Genomic DNA, 22,269 nt, shown 5'->3' with positions numbered 1-22,269 from the left:
GGGAGTATGGACCGACCAGTCAACGCCCATGTTCAGCGAGGAAGCAATTACAGAAGCCAGACCTTCTACCTTCTGCAACCCTCAATGACACTGGGTCCATGCTCCCAGAGGGATAGAGAATGGGAAAGCTATTGGGGGAGGGGGTGGGATATGGAGATTGGGCGGTGGGAATTGTGTGGAGTTGTACCCCTCCTACCCTATGGTTTTGTTAATTAATCCTTTCTTAAATAAGAAAAAAAAAAAAAAGAAAAGAAATAGGGGGCCGGGCAGTAGCACAGCAGGTTAAGCGTACACCGCGCGAGACTCAAGGACTGTAGTAAGGTTCAAGTCCCTGTCTCCCCACCTGCAGGGGGTTCACCTCACAGGTGGCCTGCAGGTGTCTATCTTTCTCTCCCCCTCTCTATCTTCCCCTCCTCTCTCCATTACTCTCTGTCCTATCCAAAATAAAAATTTAAAAAGTCTTAGAAATAGTTTGCTTGCTTGTTTTTTTTTCCAAGTTCATTTGTATCAGTTTTCTAGATTACACATGAGTGAAATCATCCCATAGCTGTCTTTCATCTCTTTACTTATTTTTGCTAAGCATAAACACCTCCAATTCTATCCATTTTGCACATCACAATGTGTGTTCAGTGCCACTGCCTGGCTCCTATTCATTCACTCTTAAGGTCAACTATATATATATATATAAAATCAAAGGCATGATAGTTCACCTTTTTGCATAGATGGTTCACCTGGCAGGGTTCACCTCACAGGTGGTCTGCAGAACCTGGGTTCAAAATTTGGTCCCTACCTACATGGGAAGAATTCTAGAAGCCACAAAGCCGTGCTGTAGGTGTCTTTTTTCTCTCCTCTCTCCCTTTCCTTCTCAATCTTCTGTATCTATAAGGGGAAAAAAGTCCTCCAAAAGAGATCAGTGAATTCACTGTGCAGGAACCAAACCCTAGTGATAACCATGTTGACAATAAAATGGAGAAAGAAGAGAGGGAGAGGTCAAAAATCTACAATTTAAAATTCTCTGTAATTTCACTTCTGACCAAACCTTCTGAAAAACAGGGTAGAATAGAGAACAGTGACATCTTGTGGACACAGTCAAATGGGTCACAGTGATCTTGTGACTATGGAGAGCAAAGACTGGAGGGACAAGAGTGTGAATCAGAAGAGCACTTGTGGAGAGATGCCTTAGAAAATTAGGAAGGATAGGAAAGAAAGGAAGTGGGAGAGAGAGGGGAGAGAGCTATTTTAATAGAATGGAATCATAGGGCATTATTGATTGGGACAAATAGAAGAAAAATAAATAATGAGACATACTTAAAAATTCTTATTATGTTGTGTTATAATAATGTCTTACAACAGTGTGTTACTGATGCATTACAATATATTCATTTATGCCCATGAAATACTGAAGATGTGAAAATATAACATCACTAAAATGCAGAAGGTGTTTATAAATGATCATTTTTAAAACTCACACTACAATAATGACTAGAAGTCAAATATAGATGATTTTCACATATGTGGACAGGTATTTGCATTCTAATATATCTATAGACTTTGGGTCATCTTTTTTTTTTTCCCCTTTGAATCATGGTTCACATAAAAATCTTCTTCAATGCAGTGAAGGCCAGGCTTGAACCCATCATATATATGGCAAAGCAGCACACTACCCAAATGAGCTATTTCACCAGACCAAATTTATACTATGGATAGTATAAAAAATTCCATAATATAGCTCAAAAGTAACCAAAGAATGAGACCTGAGGCCACACAGAGAGCAGGGAGTTACCTTTATTTTACTTTAAGGGGTTACAGGCTGATTCCTACCAGACCTGAACAGGCTTGTCCTGCTGCACCCAGCTTTTATCAGTTCCAAACTGGGCACAGCACAAGCTCATTGCTTAGAAACAAAGTCCATCAAGGTGCTGACAATAAATGCGAGAGCTGGTTGCCTACCATCAGAGCCGCCACTGGGATGTTGGAATATAGAAGTAGACTTCCACCAGGAGCCTATAAACCTGTAGATTTTTCATTTCAGTTATTGTAACTACCCCTAAATTTTTGTTTGTTTGTTTTTTCTCAGAGCACTGCTCTACTGATTTATGGTAGTGCTGGGGGTTGAATTTGGAACCTTTAGTGCTTTAGGAATGAATGCCTCAGGCCTGAAATCCCTTTTCTTCAGGCTGGGGAGATAGCATAGTAGTGATACAAAAGTGCCTAGAGTTCTGAGGTCTCAGGTTTAACCCCACAAACAAAAGCAGATCAGTCTTCTTGTCTCTCTCTTTTTCTTTATTTACCAGAGCACTGCTCAACTCTGGTTTATGATGGTGCGAGTGATTGAACCTGAATCTATGGAGCCTCAGGCATAAGACTCTTTATCTCTGTATCTCTATCATTAAAATAAATAAAATGGCTTTTCTTAAAGAAGTGACAAAACTAGAGCTTTAAAAACATTATTTTAAACAAAATCTTTTTTAAGGTTATCTCCCTAGCATTCCATGTAAATTCTTAAATGATATTTTCCTTTGCTAACCTAATTTTGTGATTACAAATCCAGTCTAAGAAACCAGAGGAGTGAGGAACTTCTCCTTTGTGTCAGGACCGAGCCTTGTGCATGAAAGTTGTTTGCATAACCATTACACTGTCTCCCCTTATAATTTGTGTACTTGTGTTAAGGAGGAGTTAGGGGAACTGAATTTATGGCAGAAAGATGTAGCCACTGAATTAAGTCAGAGATGCTACAAGCCACATGCCATCCAGTGCTTTACTGCCCTACTCTTGGTCTATTCTCTAGACTTCATCTCTTTTCGTGAATAAGTCTAGGATAATATTGTGTCTCTGGGCATTGTGTTTGGGTTACTAAGAGGTCAGTACTATTTCTAAGTATACATGGCAGACATTTTTTCATGAACCAGGAGGGAACATGTCATGTGCCTTTTTCTTTTAGAAAGACTGATCAAAGTAATTAGCAAAAATTACTGTAAGAAGCTAACGCAAACAAATGAATTTAATAAGTAATTCCTTAAAACCATAATTCATGGTTATACTTTAATAAAATAAATAAAATGCCTAAGATTAGTCTCCTTAGAAACGATAGTAATCTTACCAAATACTTTAAAGGGGGAGGACCTGGAGGCTTTGCAATGACCTTAATCAAGTATTAACCCTAAAACTGGAAAACAGAAAGGATAAAAAGGGATTAATATAAATTGGAGGGGGAGCTTGTTTGTAATGCGCCAATGGGAAATGTATAATTTTAATACAAGTCAAGCGAAACCAACGATTTTTAGAAGAACTATAGCCGTACTTCCCCTTCCAGCCCGCCAACTAAGGAGACCATTCACTGGCCAACCAAAACGCTGATATGTTAATAATTATTCTCCTAGCTCCACCCCCACTGGTTACCTAATAAAAAAAGTCCACCCACTCTGGTAGTTTTCAATTAGGTCCGCTAATACACTATTTAAAGCGATGTGGCTTGGATTCACTCTCACTACAGTGCAACCATGTCTGGACGTGGGAAAGGTGGAAAGGGTCTCGGTAAAGGCGGAGCGAAACGCCATCGCAAAGTGCTTCGTGACAACATCCAAGGCATCACCAAGCCCGCCATTCGTCGCCTAGCTCGTCGTGGCGGCGTGAAGCGCATCTCCGGCCTCATTTACGAGGAGACTCGCGGGGTGCTGAAGGTGTTTCTGGAGAACGTGATCCGGGACGCTGTCACCTACACCGAGCACGCCAAGCGTAAGACCGTCACCGCCATGGATGTGGTCTATGCCCTCAAGCGCCAAGGGCGCACTCTCTACGGGTTTGGCGGCTGAGCTTTCCGTCACGTTAGGAAAAAAAAAAGGCCCTTTTCAGGGCCGCCCACAAAATCTTTAAAAAGAGCTGTGTACTTAGCTGTGGTTATACCATGTAAGAGCTTTTTTTTACAAACGGTAAGAATTGACTACAATTTTCTAGTGTTCTGAGGACATCTGTACTGAAATTACTAAACGACTGCTGAACTGAGATTTGTACCACAGCACAGGTATATAAGCTTGAATCTTGTGTTAAGAATCTCAAACTGCAGACGGGTTTCAGGCCCATTTTCACTTGGTCAAAGCAATGACAAATCTAGCTACTCCCGGCATTGGAGCAACACAATTTTTTCTTTAAACCCACTACGCAGGTGCTGAGGTCCTGAAGGTGAAAAGAGTTCACAGTATGGCTGTGCACTAACTTCTGGGCTGGAAAAATGGCGGTATTTCAACATCTCCCTTTGAAGGTTTGGGCACTTGGAGCTCTTTATCAACAAAAACATTCTGTTAGGACTATAACAAAAGAGGGCCGGGTGGTGGCGAGCCTGCTTGAGCGCACATATTACAATGCTCAAAGGCCCAAGTTTGAGGTCCTGGTCCTTACCTGCAGAGGAAAAGCTTTTTGTGAGTGGGTGAAGCAGTGCTGCAGGTCTCTTGTCTCTCTCCCTCTCTATCTCCCCTTACCACCTGATTTCTGGCTATCTCTGTTCAATAAAGAGATCATTTTTTAAAAAGTAAGAAGAAAACTGCCTGCTAGGGTAACTGTCTTTTTCTATACAAACTGAAACCTTTATGTTTAGTTGGTGATGTATTCGTGATGGGATACACGTTACTATTTTATTTTTGCTTTGACACCAGGAGTTATCAAGGGCTCAGTGCCTGCACAAGAAAACCATTCCTTTTGATTTTTTTTTTTTTTTAAAGAGAAACACCTGCAGCACTGCTCCACCAACCCTGCAAGTTTGGACCACTGATTGAACCCAGGTCCTCTCACATGGTAAGTTGTGTGCTCTGAAGGATGGGCCACCACTATTCCCCATAAATAAATCTTTTCAAAATGCTGAAGCAAAAATTCAGAAAGAGAGGAGAGAAGCTGGAATCTCTCTCATGCTTGATTCCACTGTTCCTGGGGGAGTCACTTTCTGAGACAGACACCACAGCTTCTGCCATAACCACACACACCATGCCACCCTGGTTCCCTCCTGTTGTTCCATGCTCACAAGCATGCATGGCAAGGAATAGTGCCCCACAAGGTGAGCTTACTTCTGCAGCCCTGAAACAACCTAAAATTTCCTGTTAAGACCCTGAGAGTTTCCTAATATGAACAGTTTGTGCAATTTAGAAAAAATTCAATTCAGGGGGCCTGATGAGGACCCTTGTCAACATGGACATGGATCCTATTTCAGACCCCTACTCTCCACCTGTAGAGGGAAAGCTCCATAAATGCTGAAGTAGTGCTGAAGATCTCTCTCCTATGTTTACTAAGGCTCTCAATTTCTGTCTTATAAAAAAAAAAATCATTTTCCACAGAACTTAGGTAGTGGGTATGATGTTGAACTACACAGGGAAATCTTATAGTCCATTGTTAATCACAAATAAAAATAGAAAAATTCAATTCATATCCAAAAAAATATGCAACCACCTACATTTCCATAAAATTTGTAGACATTGTTCAGTTTGTGAAGTTCAGTCTGGAAGTTTGTTTAGTCATGTTTTATTTGTTACTAATAGTCATTTATAAGATTGTATGATTACAGGACATAGTTCCACACCATAATGACAGCTAAGGTTCTGGGTCCCCACTCTCCCAATAATAACCATTTTAGTTCTCACAAAGTCTTAGAGACAGCTTGTTGACTTGATTTGTGTGTTTTGCAAATTCATGTGTGTAATTTCTCTAGGTTCCATATATGAGTGAAACCATCTGGTAGTTGTGTATTCACCTCTACTTATTACACTAAATATATTCACCTCCAGTTCCACCCATTTTGTCCCAATGGACACAATATCATCCATTTTTACTGCAGAGTAGTATTTCATGGAGTATATATACCATACTTCATTATCTAGTCATCTATTGATGGGCATTTATGGGATTCCACTTGTTGGCTTGTTGGATATATTGTGAATAATGCAGTGATGAACATAAGCACATGTCCCTTTAAATTAGTGGGGGTTTTTTTGTTTTTTTTTTAACCAGAGCACTGCTCCACTCCAGCTTATGGTGGTACAGAGGATTGAACCTGGGACTTTGGAGCCTCAGGCAGGAGAGTTTCTTTACATAACCATTATACTATCTACCGCACCCTAAATTAGTGTTTTCATGGTCTTTGGACAAATGCATAAGAGTGATATTCCTAGACCATAAAGGTGTTTTTTTGTTTTGTTTTGCTTTCCTTTTTACCCAGAGCACTGCTCAACTCTTGCTTATGATGGTTCATGGCATTGGACTTTCAGCTTTCTAACCTCTGGCAAAAGAGCCTCTTGCATAATCATTATGCTATCTTACCATCGAGTATTTTTAATTTAATTTCTTAAGAACTCTTCATACAGTCTTCCACAGAGAAATTTGCATTCCGCTCCACCCCCACCAGTGTAACATAGGCCCTTTTCCTCTAAAACCTTATCAACATGTATTATTTCCCATTTTGTTAATGTAGGTCATTTTCACAGGCATGAATTCAAATCTCAGTGTATTTTTAATTTACATGTCTCTAATGTTAAATGAAGTGGAGCATTTCTCCAGAAGTCTGTGGACCATGTGTATAAGCTCTTCTATAGAAAACGATTAGGTCTTTGGCCCACTTTTTAATTTTTTTCTTTTATTCAGCTGGATAATTTCTTTGTAGATCTTTGCTATCAATCACTTGTTAGATGTGTTATGTGCAAATATCTTCTCTCAATTACTTGGTTGCCTGGTTACCCTTGAATAGGTTGCTATTGTTTCCAATATGTAGAAGCTTTTTATTTTGATGTAGTCCCATCTATTTAGTCTTGCTTTCATTTAGCATGCCCATTAGGTTGAATCTCCAAATACAGCTTTGGTGCTAAGGTCCTGCAGTGTTTCCCCATGGTATTTTTCTTTGTATTTTATAGGTGCTGTTCTAATATCCAAGCCTGATGTTTTTTTGTTTTGTTTTGTTTTTTCTGTTTTGGAGGCATGGTGTTATATGCTGCTCTAGTATCATTTTCTGTTGTTCCCATTCAGTTTTCCTGTTGGGGTCTGCTTGGCCCCGATCTAGGCCCAGCAGACATTCCATAAGTCTGGCTCGAGTTTGGCTCATGGTTACTAACTTCCTCAGAGTGACACAGCATTTCCTGTAGGCCATGCTTAAATTCACCTCTGCCCTCCAGCTGATGACGCTTAAAGAGCATAGGCCCCACTGACGGTGACGCCACCTCACACCACCTCTAATGTCATCTCACCCTACCTTTCCATCCCTGCCTCTACCCCTGCCTATAAAAAAAAAAATGGCCTTTTCCTCAATAAAGCGAGTCACTGCCTTGACAGTACTCCCGACCTGGTGTGGTGTCTTTTCTCAAGTCGTCGACACTCTCCCTCCCGCTCAGCCCCAGAAGGGGGGTCCAGCTGGTCCAGATCTCCCCTCCTCGCGACTACCTGTCTGGGAGAACCCCGACATTTCCCAGCACCATAGATGAAGAGACCTTCTTTTCTACATTGGACAGTTTTGGTTCCTTTGTCATATAGGTGGCTGTGAAACGAAAAATCTGTAGGCTCCTGGTGGATGCCCACTTCTACATTTCAGCATCCCAGTGGTGGCTCTGATGGTAGCCAACCTGCTCTCACTTTTATTGTCAGCACCTTGATGGACTTTGTTTCTAAGCAATGAGCTTGTGCTGTGCCCAGTTTGAAACTGATAAAAGCTGGGTGCAGCAGGACAAGCCTGTTAAGGTCTGGTAGTAATCGGCCTGTAACCCGTTAACACAAAATAAAGGTAACTCCCTGTCCTCCATGTGGCCTCAGGTCTCATTCTTTGATTACCTTTGAGTTACATTATAGAATTTTTTATTACAGCTGTATATGTGTGGGTTTGTTTCTTGGCTCTCAATATTGTTCTATTGGTTCAAGTGTCCATTTTATTCCAATAACAGTTTTGATTACTATTGCTTCAAATATAAACTGAAGTTGGGAAGAATGATACCTTCATTTTTTTTTTTCTCTCCCCCCACCGCTAGGAGTGTTTTGGCTTTTTTTGGTTTTGTGGTAGTTTTGAATAAATTTTGGGGTTAGTTGTTCAGTTTGTATGAAGAATGTCATTGGGATTTTGATAGGGATTACATTGAATTTGTAGACTGGTTTTGATGGAATAGCTATTTTAATCATTAGAATAATATTTCCAATCCATGAACATAAAATATTCTATTAGTGTCATTCTTTATTTCTTTTGACAATGTCCTATAATTTTCATTGTAGAGATTTTTCACCTCTTTTGTGAGCTTCACTCCGAGGTATTTTGTCTTTTTGGATTCTATTGTTAATGGAACTGAATCCTTCAGTTTCCTTTTCTCATTTGTGTTAGCCTATATATTATTCATAAATAAATTAATAATAAATAAATAAATAAATAAATAAAAATTTTAAAAGTTTGTGGATTTTCTCTTGTGACCCAGTCTTCCATGTAGGATTCATATTAACTAATCACCTTGGGCGATAGTGCAGCGGGTTAAGCGCAGGTGGCGCAAAGCCAAAGGACCAGCAAAAGGATCCGGGTTGGCACCCCTGGCTCCCCACCTGCAGGGGGAGTCGCTTCACAAGTGGTGAAGCAGGTCTCCAGGTGTCTATTCCCCCCCCCCCCCCCCCCCCCCGTCTTCCCCTCCTCTCTTGATTTCTCTCTGTCCTGTCCAACAACGATGATATCAATAACAACAATAAAACAACAAGAGCAACAAAAGGGAATAAATAAATAAATATTTTTTAAATAATTTTAAAAATAAATAATCACCCAAAGACTCATGTCTGGAACTTTGGGTTACAATATGGTTTAAATGTTTATAAACTGTCTAACAACCGCTATGGGATTTTATTTTCTCTTTTTTATCTTCTATTAGTTAGTTACAAGGTACAGTAAAGGAAATCCACAACAGTTTAAATTAGCAAGTGCAGCCCTAGGTCTCCACCTGTAGGGGGAAAGCTTCATGAGTGGTGAAACAGGGCTGCAGGTATCTCTTTCTCCTCTTTCCAATAAATAAAGACAATACAATTCTTTTAATTATAATAAACAAATAAATTGGGGGGCGGCCGGTAGCGAAGCGGATTAAGCAGACTTGGCGCAAAGCACAAGGACCGGCTTAAGGATCCCGGTTGGAGCCCCAGGCTCCCCACCTGCAGGGGAGTCGCTTCACAGGCGGTGAAGCAGGTCTGCAGGTGTCTTATCTTTTTCTCCCTCTAGCTTCCCCTACACTCTCCATTTCTCTCTGTCCTATCCAACAACAATGACAGCAATAACAACAACAATAAACAAGGGCAACAAAAAGGAGAAAACAGCCTCCAGGAACAGTAAATTGGTAGTGCAGGCACCCAGCCCCAGCAATAACCCTGGAGGCAAAAATAGTAAATAAATAAATAAATAGCAAATAGTGTTAAGGGAAAAAATAGGGTAGTGCATAAGGCAGTGTCATAGTCTCTTTTAGACTAACATTATTTTGTTTTAAGTTCTCTTTTGACTAATATTCCTAAAAGTAGCCCAACAGATTTATGGTTGATATATATATTAAATGGATACATTATTTGATTAAGTTACTTATGTACTCCCTTATCAGGAATCAAATAGGAATCAAATCTGAAGCTTTGCTCTATTGACACCTTGTCAGTGGGTATGTTTGAGAGAAGTTATTTATCTCTGCCACCTATGCAAAATGATCAAGTTATAGGTTGCATAAGTCTTATGACAAATACATACTTGGAATGCTGAGAGATATTCCCTGGCCTGTTCCCCAACAATAGAATGAAAATTATAATTAGGTCTATTGTATTAAAATAGCAAAACAATTTTTAAAGGAATTAAAAAAAAATTATTTGTGAGAAGTCAAATTACCTCCTATCATTTTATTAGGACTTAGGATTGAACCAATGTCTCATTAATGCAAAGTATGAACTCAACAAATAAGCAAACTCCCTAGTCTCTAATGCCTACTTTATTTTTTTTAAGTGATCTTGGAAGCTAAGCAGGGTTGGGCCTGGTTACTACTTGGATAGGAGAAACTAGAACACTGATCAGCTCTGGCATATGCACCAGGGGTGGAACCTGAGACTTCAAAGCCTCAAGCATGAATCTTTTGCATAACAATTATGTTGTCTTCCCAGTTCAAGCCATCTTTTGTAAGTAACAATATGGTGATTCTTAATATATCAAATAAGTTCTACTAATAATAGTACTTCAGAAATAATGAGAACAAATGATATGTGCTTATCCTTGCAACTGTAAACTGAAAATATTTCGTGTAGAGTAAAAGGTATGATTTTGACCAATTCAAATGTTCTACATCTGGATGTCAGGAAGTCCATGAACTCAGAGTTAAAATGATATTAGAAATGTGCTACTGGGAATATATTATCAGGTATGTTTGGGTACTGAACTGACCTTGACTCTTTTTCAAGAACACTGGGCTTTCTACTAAAGGAACATTTAAAAGTTCTTATGGTGTGGTTCAGGCTGTCACAGTGGGTAAAGCATGATGTCTCAAGTTCAATCCCCAACAGTACATATACCAGAGTGATGGTTCTTCCTCCTTCTCCAGTATCTTTCATAACTAAATAAATCTTGAAAAAAAATATAAGATCAATTATGACTCTCCTCAAAAAAAAAAAAAAAAAGGAAAAATCTTTATGATGGTTATGCTTAATGAAATAGGTGAGGAGGTGAAAAATCAGTACCAACATCCACTACTACAAGATAGATTCACTCATGTGGAATATATCAAATGAATTTGCAAAAGAATTGAGAAAGGTGTGTGTGTTTGGGGAGGCAGTGCATATAACTTTGATGTTAAGTGTAGTGTGGAACTATACCCCTGAAATCTTACAATTGGATAAACCATTATGAAACTTACTAATAAAAATAGATACAAACTCAATGTTATGTGTCCAATTCTATCATAAACTTTAAGTTCAATCTATCTTTTCTAGAGTGATTTTTGAAACATCAGAGTATTAAGTCCTGAGTGGACCCAGGCCTTCTTTTACCTTTCTGAGTTTGCCTGATAAAAGGCAACTACATTGACTAGTGATGGTTCCACAAACTCCCTTTGTGTTACACCCTTTTGAAATTGCTTGGGTGGCTCTTAAAAGAGCCTTTGGGTTCTGTGTAAATTAGTATTTCAGAAAGCTGCTTAATTCTTCGGGGCTGTCTTTCTAGGATTGGTTTGATGTTTGATTAATTTGGGTCTCCCTGCCATGGGCTTTCTTGCCTTGGTCTTTGCAGGACTCTTGCACTGTTGCTTGACGTTGGCTCCTTTAACCTTCCTGTCATCCTTAGTGCCTTTCTTGGCAGCTTTCTTCCTACCTAAAGTTGAGGGCTTGTCTTTGTTGGTCTTGGAATTCTTTGGAGACTTTGAGTCTTTGGCTAAAGCTAGCTTCTTGGTGTTGGCAGAAGCAGCTTTCTTGACTTTGCCCTTAGTGGATTCAGGAGTGATCCTTTTGCTTAGCTTGAAGGACCCAGAGGCGCTGGTACCCCTAGTCTGCACCAGAGTGCCCTTGTTTACAAGGGACTTTAGCCCCAAATTGATTCGGTTGTTGTTCTTTTTCACATCGTAGCCGGAGGCTGCCAGCACCTTCTTGAGTGCAGACAAGGACATGCCTGTTCGCTCCTGGCAATCTGAGAGAGACTCAGTGATCAGCTTGGACAGAGAAAGGCTTGGAGTCTTCTGACTTGCACCTGTCAGATTGTTCGACTTCTTTGCTAGCTTCTTGACTGGAAGCTTCTCCATAGAGATTGAAGCAGGGTTATCCGGGGCTGCTGGGACAGTGTCAGTTGAAATCATCAGGAAGTAACACAGAAGAAAAATGTGCCTCAGGGCCTTATATAGAGCAGGACGCTCTGTGATTGGTGCATTTCCAGGCACCACCTCTGCCCTTGGGGGAGGAGCATCTGTGTTTGTTTTACTTGCAAATTTTGCTTCTCACAAAAGTCCTCAGCATGGAACCACTGAGGTTCCACTGACACATGACTAAAGGAGACTGAGGTTTCTTATTTCTTTTACCTATAAATGAAATATGATTCTCGTCAAAATTGTAAGATAAAGTCTTCAATTTTAAGTACAATTCAAGGAGAAGAACAAAACTTCCTCTATTCTGTATCAATTTTTAAGTACTTTTTAGTAGGAGTCATATTTCATTCTGTTGGAGCTATCCTTCAGATTGTTGACTTCCAATCTATAGAAAAAATATATTACTCCTATTCTGATTTTTATTGAAAATGATTCAAGTATATGAGGAAAATAACACAGGTCACTTAGATATCTCACTGTGGTGATAGGTGCTGCTTATAAATATCACTATGATTTATGCCGTTGTCAGTTGGGTAGGTAAAAATGATTTCTGTACATAATCCACAGTTTACTTTTTTTTGAGATCCAACATATGTGCATGACTGAGTAGTCAGAGTGCATCTGTTTCTGACTGAGCATTCACCAGGTGACCACACTTGGTCCAATGTGGCTCTGAGTACACATGGTTCTGGATACTCTAAAGCTATTATCTACAGGTAGAATGGAGGAGCCTAGGCACAATTTCCCAACAGCCTTGAAATAAGGAGAACTGGTTTAGTTTCCCACCTTGTCTGTTTTGATTTTTGTGACTTTTAACAAATTTAACTTTATTTTTCCTAGCATTTTATATCTCCTTTATCTATAAGAAACCCATGAACTGACTTACTCTGTTTATACTACCCCCCAACAACATACAGCTTGAACAATAGAAGTCTATTTTCTTACAACTCTGGAGGCTAGAAACCTGAAATCAGGATACCAAAATAAATGACCACTTCAGGTGAAGAATTGTTCCTAGCATGTATATAGCCATTTTCTAGCTGCTTCTTCATATGGCCTCTCATATGGCATGTTCATTCAGAAAAAAACCTCTTTCCCTCCTCAGAACATAATCAATGTAACCGGAGGGGATTGTAAGAGAATAAGTCAGAAGAGAAAGACACATAGTAGATGATGTCACTAATATAATGGAATATAGAAATAACAGACAAAATCAAATAAAAATTAACTCATTAACCACAAAATTGTGGTTACTAGAAGAATAGAGGAGAGTATAGAAGGTGGGGGAATTTAATAGATCATAATGAAAGAATGTGGCACTTTGGTATTAGGGCCAAACATATTTTATCTAGATGTGGAGTTGTGTGCCTAAAACATAAAGTCTTATAAGCAACATTGTGTCAATGAAAGAAAGCCACCAATCTCAGTGGAAGAGGAGCCTACCTTTCTGATCTATTTAACCCTAATTACTTCTTATAAGCCCTTTCTTCATAGTTATGTGAGAACTCCAGCATAATTTTCAGAAGGACCTATTCCAATCCTTTCATTTCTTGAAGTTTAAAGACATAACAGAAAATTAAGGGGGGAAAAAAACCCATGCTCTGTACATATACAATAATATATCTTCTGCATAAAGATGTATAGTGCACAAAGATGGAACTCAACAAGTAGCCATTAAGAAAACTAATAATGAAAGTAATAACACACATATAAACTGACTTTCTAAGTGGTCCAGGAGTTGGAACAGTGGATATAGAATTGAACTCTCAAGTATGAGGTCCTGAGTTTTGATCCTTGGCATCACATGTGCCATACAGATGCTCTGGTTGTTTTTCTGTGTGTCTATTTCACTAACAAATCAATTCATAAATGCTTAAAATTTATTTTCTAAGCATACTCTCTAGAAAATTATATATACAATACTTGAATTTACTTTATATGTGATATACATTTATAAATATATTACTTATATTCATACATACTTATAACTATACATTTACATTTAAATTACATTTAAAGGATAATAATAAGTATAAGATACTAAGTCATTTTGATTTTCTTTATTTATTTCTATAAATTTCTACAATGAATTATACTCTGAAGAAAGTGTTATACCAGGGTCTCATTGATTCGTTCCTGGTTGTTAAAAATTGTTGCATTTATCTTCCAGTATTACTCATTTTCATTAGGTATTTTAGAGAAGAAGCACTGTCCAATGAAAGGAAAGCTGTGTTTAAAGCCAATTTTCTGCTCCTGTAAAAAGAGAGGTTAATTAATTCATTTCTGTAATTCATCAATTACATAATAATTATAATTGTCATAATTCATTGAAGTTTTTTTTTTTTTTCTATTCTGGGCAGTGTTAAACGCTGTTACAGACACCAATGTATTTAATCTCGCAACTGCCATTTAAGGTATCTACTATAGTACTTTTTCCTTCTGTAAAGATGAAGTAATTAAAGTATAGAGAAGTAGAGATACACAGGAGCTTGCAATACAGACCGGTAATTTCCTTCTTTTTTTTCTTCTCCTTCTCTTTCACTTAATTTAGATTTTTTTTAAGGTTTTGCTTTTTAACATTTATTTATTAACTAGAGACAGGAGAAGGGAGGGAGAGAGAAAGAAAGAGAAGAGAGACCTCCAGCACTGTTTTACCACTCACAAGGCTTTCCCCCTCCAGAGAACAGGGGGCTTGAACAGGTCCTTGCACATTGTAATATGTATGCTCAACCAGGTGTGCCACCACCCAGCACCTTTGGACTGGTGATCTTCTATATTAAACTCATATCCTCAAGCATGTGAGTTTCTATACACATTTAAAGAAAGCCTGACTATGAGAGATTACTCAGTGGTGGAGCACAGGACTTGTATACTTGGTGTTCCAGGTTCAATACCTAGTACGCATATGCCAAAGCTGAATAATGCTCTGTTCACTCATATTAAATATAAATATGTAAATATTTTAGGAATCCAGGAAAAGGTACAGTAGATAAAGCATTGGACTCTCAAGCATAGTATCCTGAGTATAATACCTGGCATTGCATTTTCTAGAGTGATGCTTTGGTTCTCTCTATTCCTTTACTAATAAATTAATAAATAAATCATTAATTAAATAATGTCTATTGCCCATCAATGATAGTATGTCCTCACCCCACTACAAGAATATTATTGAATAAAATCTAAATAAAAAAACCAATAAAACATATTTCAAATAAAGCATGGCTATGACTTAGTATCTTGTAACTATCATTTGAACTAGATTCTGACAGGTGAATAGGGACTTGTCTTAAAATGATAAAGATCTAGAAGTAGGGATGTCTAAACTAGGATACTTGAACACCTGGGGAGTTGCACAGGGAATAAAGTGTTGGATTCTCAAGCATGAGGTTCCAGGTTTGATTCCTGGCAATGTATGTACCAGAGTGATGCTCCAGTTCTCTTTCTCTCTTCCTCTTTCAATAATAAATACATTAATTTTTTTTAAATAGATGTGAAGTATTTGGGGTGAGCCTTGGGGACCTCCCTGAGAGGGATGAGTCAGGCAGTTGCATAACAGGTTGAAAAGTTCAAGCTTGTTATTTTATCATAGAATAGTGCAAGGTTTCCCAGAAGTCCTTTTTCTCAGATGTTTCTCCCTCTGGACTATTGACTGATGAAGTCATCCTCCCACTTTAAATAATTAAAATTAAGTATATCAAGTGGAAATATGAGCAAATGCTTATACTGTTTTTGAGATTTCATGCACGCTCCTTCTCCTCTTGACAAGAAAGCAGAGGCGAACCTTATTTTATTCTCTTCAAATGTTTAAGCGTAGTGTAGGAAAATGTATTACAGGTTTGCTTATTAGAGATTCCCATTTAATATCTGTGGATTGACACATTTTTCTGGTAAGGAGATACAGAGTTCTGTGACGAATATTTTTACAGTTGCCTAATCTGAGAATTTATACTCTTTAAGACATCTAAAACCTAAATTCCAAGAATACATTTGCTCTATTGTCACTAAGCTCAATGGACTATATAGAATACTCACAGTTAAGTTTTTTGGGTTTTAAGAAAGATCTTTGAACTAGAGCCTGGTTGTAGTAAGTATGGCCAAAAAATGTCAATTTTCCTTGTTTCACTAGTGGGTGCACAAAATGTTCTTTGCAACTACTGACCATTTCTGCTGCCTTATGGTAAAATTTCAGATGTTTCAGAAGCATATTTAACTGAGTCACTTTTGCTTCAAATGCAGTATGCTTAAAAAATAACCATTTTTTAAGGACTGGGGAGAAAACATAATGGCTATGCAAAAGGCTTTCATGCCGGAGATGATCAGTATTCTGGTCTCTCTGTGCATTTCTCTCTGTATCTCTAAGAAATAAAAAAGACTTAAAAAATAATTAATTTTATTCGTTCACCATTGGTTTACAATAATATAATTTCAGGAATACAACCTCATCTTTCTATACATGGGTCAGACTCACCAAAGTCCCATTGTACTAATACTGTCAAAATGATTTCCTTAACTATTCCCTCCACCTCTCCTTTCTGTTTCCTTTTGTTAAACTCCATATGTTTCAGAGTTCAGGAGATATTTTTGTTGTATTTTGAATATTCACTTGGTTTGAATTAAACCCTATGGTCATTTAATGCAAAGGCCATATTATCTTAAACAGTATTGAAAAGGCACCAAATTTAAGGACTGTGCTAGAGAAAAAGATCTTCTACTGGTTTCCACACCCACACCACTCTTCACAAGCTCACACCTGAGTAAGGGTAATGGTAGGAATATAATTTTTTTTCAATTCCATAATATAGCTCAAAAGTAAGCAAAGAACGAGACCTGAGACCACACGGAGGGCAGGGAGTTAAATTTATTTTATGTTAACAGGTTACAGGTCAATTCCTACCAGACCTACACAAACTTGTACCACATTACCCCAGCTTTCATCAGTTTCAAACTAGGCACGGCCTGCACGAGCTGATTGGTTACAAACAGCGTCCATCAAGGCGCTGACAATAAAGGTGAGCGAGCGCAGACTGGCTACAGTCAGAGCCCTCCACTAAGGATACTGGAATGCAGAGGTGGCAGAGGAGGGGTCCACCAGCAGCCTATGGAGGTTTCATTTCAGGAATGGCAGGGGTAGGTTATGGGGCATTTAACGAACTGCATGTGTGACATTTATTCCACCAGTTCTCAACCAGAACTTCCATTTTAGATTGCTCTCATCTTTATTATTTCTTGCATAAGAATTTCTCAACAATCCTATTTTAATCTATGAGGCATAGGTCTAACCATATCTTTTAGTATATTCTCTGTAACATTATTTCATGGACACATTGCTTTTAATAGGAAAAGTTGCTCAAGATACTGTGTCTAAGACTAGAACTTTTAAAAGTCGTAAAACTGAGAATGAGGAGATGTGAGGTGGCAACACACAGGACTTGCAACCAAGATATACCTTATTCTATCTTTGCAACCACAAATAGCAAAAATTGAACAGGGGTCCAGAAAAAGAAGAAGAGGAGGAGGAGGAAGAGGAAGGGAAAAAAAAAATCGAATTGCTTCAGCACCCAGGGTGGTAGCACAGCAGAAGAGCATAAGATCTAAAGCACAGGGCCCAAAGTTCTATCCCTAGCACTGTATGTACCACAGTAGTACTCTGGTTTTCTCTCTTCTTCCTTCCATAAGTAAATAAATGTATAAATAAATCTTTTTAAAAAGTAGACAATAGTGAGCATACAACTGACATCTTAAAAATTCCTTAAAATACCCAATATTTCTTATCCCCTCCAGTGTGCAAGATGTGGGAATAAATCATTGATAACTCAGTGATCAAGGAAACTGCAGAAATAGTTTCATGAATGTGTGTTAAAATCCTACTAAAAGTTATATTTATTTGAATTTAGAGCTGGAATTTATGATAGGTAAAAATAAATAAAACTGTTATACAAAACTAAATAATAAACACTAGATATCCCTTAAAGAGTAGAACTATTGCTGAGCAGTAAATTCTGATACCCTTCAAAGTTTGGTGGGAAATTCTGGTTTCCTGTACAAATAAATTCTCATTTAACCGTACAGAAAGGACCTGATAGAATAGCGATTTGGAATTATTAAACTGAAATGAAAAATCTATAGGTTTCTGGTGGAGTCCCACTTCTACATTCCAACATCTGAATGGATGGCTCTGACCATAGCCAATCTGCTCTCACCTTTATTGTCAACACCTTGATGGATATTGTTTCTAACCAATCAACTTATGCCTCGACCAGTTTGAAACTGATAAAAGCCCGGTGCTGCGGGAACAAGTGTGCTCAGATCTGGTAGGAATTGTCCTGTAACCTGTTAATTTAAAATAAACCTAACTCCTTGCAGTCCAAGTGGCCTCAGGTCTCCTTCCTTGTTTACTTTTGAGCTATAATGTGGAATTTTTTTATTGCAAAGTCACACATTAGAAGCTTTGGTACAGAATAAAAGAGACAAGTCAGTACATGCTAGAGATTTAATTTTCTTGTTTTCTTTCTTGTCATTAGCTTTCTTATGTCTAACATTAAAGTAAAAACTTACAATAGGCAGTAACTTAATATTCATACTATCTTTAAAGTAGGAATGTTATTTCTCAGAAATTGAAAATCTGCACTCATTATGGGTAAACATGAGAAGAAAAAATTAAGAGGAAGAACTCTGATCTTTAATTATAGAAACTCACATAACATAGAAACACAAAAACAGATTAAATCCCATTAAAAACTAGGGAGGGAACCCATGTCTTCATCTTTTGTTCTCAAATTTGAGAGAATAGCAGAGTCCTTGGACAACTACAAACAATTCAAAAGAAGATTAATGAATTGACTAGATTCCTTTATCATTTAATGATCTAGTTAATAAAGCCACTAAAGTGCACCCAATCAACAATCAGAATAAGTGGAAATCTGAAAAGAAAAAAAAAAAAACTTGCAAACATTTTAGCAATGTAAGCACCAAAGGAAGGTCAGCAGAAAGTGTCCATCCAGCCCAGAACTAGGTGAATTTTCATGATTATTCCTATGTATTGCCTTGGTGGAATTTGTAGAGACAAATGCTTAGCAAGTTCATGACTATTTATTTGCATTTAATGTACAAATAGTAATGTAATTATCCGAAGATAGGGAAATCTGGAATTCAAATGAGCCATAATTTGTAGTCAGTATAATCCGAAGGTAAAGTGATTAGTGAACAGGCTAGTCTGGTTTTGAGCCATCAATCCTTCACTAAACATGGTAAAGACAGATTAAAAAAACAAAAACAGGGAGGGGCTAAATAACAATGGTTATGCAAAGAGATTCTCATGCCAGAGGCTTCAGTTTCAGGTTCAGTACCCCTCAACACCTGGAAAGTGCTCAGGTTAATTTAGCAAAAAACAAAACAAAACCAAAAGCACTAATTTAAATTGCTAGGTTACTCTGGAAACCAGTGTCTTGAATCTAGGTCAGATTTAGGCCTGAACTGTACCATTTCTCAGACGGTTCTAAATCAGGGAACAGTAATTACAGAGCTATTCAAATAAAGGTCTCTGTAATACCTAACAGATTTTTAGTACTTTTCCCAGGTATCAATCTGCTGGAACTTCTATTAAGTAAATTTGTAAAGTAGATCATAAGATTTGTACATGTATACATGTATTTTTCTTCCTTGTTCCCCTCTCCCTTCCATTTAAGTTTTTGTTTCTAACATTTTTTACTAATGAGAGCAAATTAGAGCAGTATTCTGGCACAAGCAATACCTAAACTTAATTTGGGACTTCATGGCATATTAAATACTCTATAGACACTGTACCATCTCCCCAGCAGCAATAATATTTTTATCCCTAAGCTACCAGTGGACTTGATTTTTGTAAAGGGTAAGGGAGACACACTACTCCACCACTCCACAAAGTTCCATGAGTGTGCTTCCATGTGGTAGCTATGAAATCAAACCCAGGTCCTTGCCTGGTAAATTTCCCCGACCCTTATTTTCTGTATTGTGTGTTAAGTTAAAAAAAAATAATAATAAGTAAAAAGCTGTGTTTGCTAAGCAGAACTTGAACTGGAGTTGGTGTATTGCACCAAAGTCTTAAGACTGTTGTGGAAAACTGGGAAATGTTATGCATGTACAAGCCATTTTGTTTACTGTCGAGTGTAAACCATTAATCCAATAAAGAAAAAAAATTCCAGTTTGAGTAAGAAATGGAGGGACCAAAGATAAAAGGAAGGGGGGAGATTAGAACACATTACCATACCTGTGAATGCTAGTTCTATTCATACACACCACTTAACAGTATGTTAAGGCAAACCTTTATCTGAAAGGCATTAACTGTCTCCTGACTTGTAAGGGGGAGAGGTTCCATTTGCGACAGCAAACAATGAAGCCCTCGAGTTAATTTAGTCAATTTACTGCAAATAAAGCAGGCTTATTGTACACGTGCTGTTAAAAACAAACTTACTCGAACTGAACAAAATACAACCGTTTCAGTGAGATCACAGCTCTACTTGTGCAGAAATGGGTGGCTCTTAAAAGAGCCTTTGGGGGTAGATATAAACGCTTACTTGGCCCAGTTTACTTGGAGCTGGTGTACTTGGTGACAGCCTTGGTGCCCTCCGACACGGCGTGCTTGGCCAGCTCTCCAGGCAGCAGCAGGCGCACGGCAGTCTGGATCTCCCTGGAGGTGATGGTCGAGCGCTTGTTGTAGTGCGCCAGGCGGGAAGCCTCGCCGGCGATGCGCTCGAAGATGTCGTTCACGAAGGAGTTCATGATGCCCATCGCCTTGGATGAGATGCCGGTGTCGGGGTGGACCTGCTTCAGCACCTTGTAGACGTAGACGGAGTAACTCTCCTTGCGGCTGCGCTTGCGCTTCTTACCATCCTTCTTCTGCGCCTTGGTGACGGCCTTCTTAGAGCCCTTCTTCGGGGCAGGGGCAGACTTCGCAGGCTCAGGCATCTTGAAGTTTCAAGACAAAAACTGAATCACGAAAACAGCGGAGGCCTTTGCTACTTATAGGACATTTATGCTAATGAGGGATTCAAAATTTGCCTTAGTTAATTGGAAGACAACAAAACTGTCATGGGGGCAGGTCTATGCAAATGAAGGATGAAAACGATACTTTTCTATTGGCTACTTACTGAAGCTTAAAACTAGCCAATCAGACAACAGACTGTTAACGCAGGAAATTAAGTATAAAAACAACGGTGTTAGTTGCATACGCGTTGATTTGGTTTGGGAGTTGGCATATATTTGTGTTCTTTCATCTACTTATTGAACTTCATAATGTCTGGGCGTGGCAAGCAGGGAGGAAAAGCCCGTGCGAAAGCAAAATCGCGTTCTTCTCGGGCTGGTCTGCAGTTCCCTGTCGGCCGAGTGCACCGACTTCTCCGCAAAGGCAACTATGCAGAGCGGGTTGGGGCTGGGGCTCCAGTGTACCTGGCGGCGGTGCTGGAGTACCTGACGGCCGAGATCCTGGAGCTGGCGGGCAACGCGGCCCGCGACAACAAGAAGACCCGCATCATCCCGCGCCATCTGCAGCTGGCCATCCGCAATGACGAGGAGCTCAACAAGCTGCTGGGCCGAGTAACCATTGCGCAGGGTGGTGTCTTACCCAATATTCAGGCCGTATTACTGCCTAAGAAGACCGAGAGCCACCATAAGGCTAAAGGCAAATGATTCCACAGGCTTCTGAGTTTCCGGAAATGGCTTTAAGACCCAAAGGCTCTTTTCAGAGCCCCTCCACCACCTCTGAAAAGAGCTAGTACCACATTTCGAAAGGGTAAATTAGGTTTTGAACCAGGATAGAGTAATATCAAAACCTCAGATTATCAAGAGACTTGGGATGTTTTTAAATTTTTTTTTTTTGGGGGGGGGTTGAGAGGCGAGTAAAGGCAGTTAATAGGAAGCGGCAGATAAGTTTATAGTCGATATTTACAAATACTTGTTTTGGCTAAATGTAGATGTGCCAATTGAAATAACAAAAAAATACCTCAGAGGTTGGTTTCCTGACTTAGTATGACGAACTCTTAATTGCAGTTCATTAATACTTGAAATTCGGCCCACTCTAGTTTTGACAACTGAAATTGGGTACTTATGGTCTTTATTACTCACTATTCTTTATCAATACCTAAGATAACAATTTAAATTCAAATTAAATCCCTAACCCAGCCAGAAGATGAGTATTATAGGACCGGCGTCCCGAAATAGTTGCTCCTAAATGTCTGGTAATCTTTATTTCCACCAACCTGGGTTGCCCCTTAAACTCAGGATTACACAGGGATTCCACCTTTCTCAGTGGCTATTTTATCCCCTTTATAAAAATAAAGTTGTTTTCTTCCTGATAGAGACAGCAAGAAATAAAAAGGGAATAAGAGGTACCTGCGGGGCCAGGCGGTGGCGCACCTGGTTGAGCGCACACATTACAGTGCGCAAGAGCACAGGTTCAAACCCTCGTCCCCACCTGCAGGGGGAAAGCTTCACGACT

General features: G+C 38.9%; 4 protein-coding genes across 4 annotated transcripts; 2 read left to right on the top strand and 2 right to left on the bottom strand.

The window, feature by feature from the left end:
* Positions 1 to 3,500: 3,500 nt before the first annotated feature.
* LOC132538198 (histone H4) lies at positions 3,501 to 3,812 on the top strand. Its single transcript, XM_060190798.1, has one exon. It carries the CDS (start codon positions 3,501 to 3,503, stop codon positions 3,810 to 3,812), a length of 312 nt encoding a protein of 103 aa, XP_060046781.1.
* Positions 3,813 to 11,141: 7,329 nt separating this feature from the next.
* Positions 11,142 to 11,804, bottom strand: H1-6 (H1.6 linker histone, cluster member). Its single transcript, XM_007534598.3, has one exon. The coding sequence runs from the start codon at positions 11,790 to 11,792 to the stop codon at positions 11,142 to 11,144; it is 651 nt and encodes a 216-aa protein (XP_007534660.2). The 5' UTR covers positions 11,793 to 11,804.
* A 2,039-nt stretch (positions 11,805 to 13,843) lies between these two features.
* On the bottom strand, positions 13,844 to 20,784 carry LOC103123898 (histone H2B type 1-C/E/F/G/I). Its single transcript, XM_007534574.3, has 2 exons — positions 20,351 to 20,784; positions 13,844 to 14,051 (listed from the first exon to the last, which is right to left on the bottom strand). The coding sequence occupies exon 1, from the start codon at positions 20,739 to 20,741 to the stop codon at positions 20,361 to 20,363; it is 381 nt and encodes a 126-aa protein (XP_007534636.1). The 5' UTR covers positions 20,742 to 20,784; the 3' UTR covers positions 13,844 to 14,051; positions 20,351 to 20,360.
* A 218-nt stretch (positions 20,785 to 21,002) lies between these two features.
* Positions 21,003 to 21,863, top strand: LOC103123897 (histone H2A type 1-C). The gene has a single exon (XM_007534573.2). It carries the CDS (start codon positions 21,069 to 21,071, stop codon positions 21,459 to 21,461), a length of 393 nt encoding a protein of 130 aa, XP_007534635.1. The 5' UTR covers positions 21,003 to 21,068; the 3' UTR covers positions 21,462 to 21,863.
* The last annotated feature ends 406 nt before the right edge of the window (positions 21,864 to 22,269 follow it).

This window comes from Erinaceus europaeus, chromosome 4, assembly GCF_950295315.1.
Source record: "Erinaceus europaeus chromosome 4, mEriEur2.1, whole genome shotgun sequence".
Taxonomy (NCBI): Eukaryota; Metazoa; Chordata; class Mammalia; order Eulipotyphla; family Erinaceidae; genus Erinaceus; species Erinaceus europaeus.
Note: the sequence above shows the minus strand (reverse complement) of the source record. Positions and strands in the feature narration are given on the sequence as shown.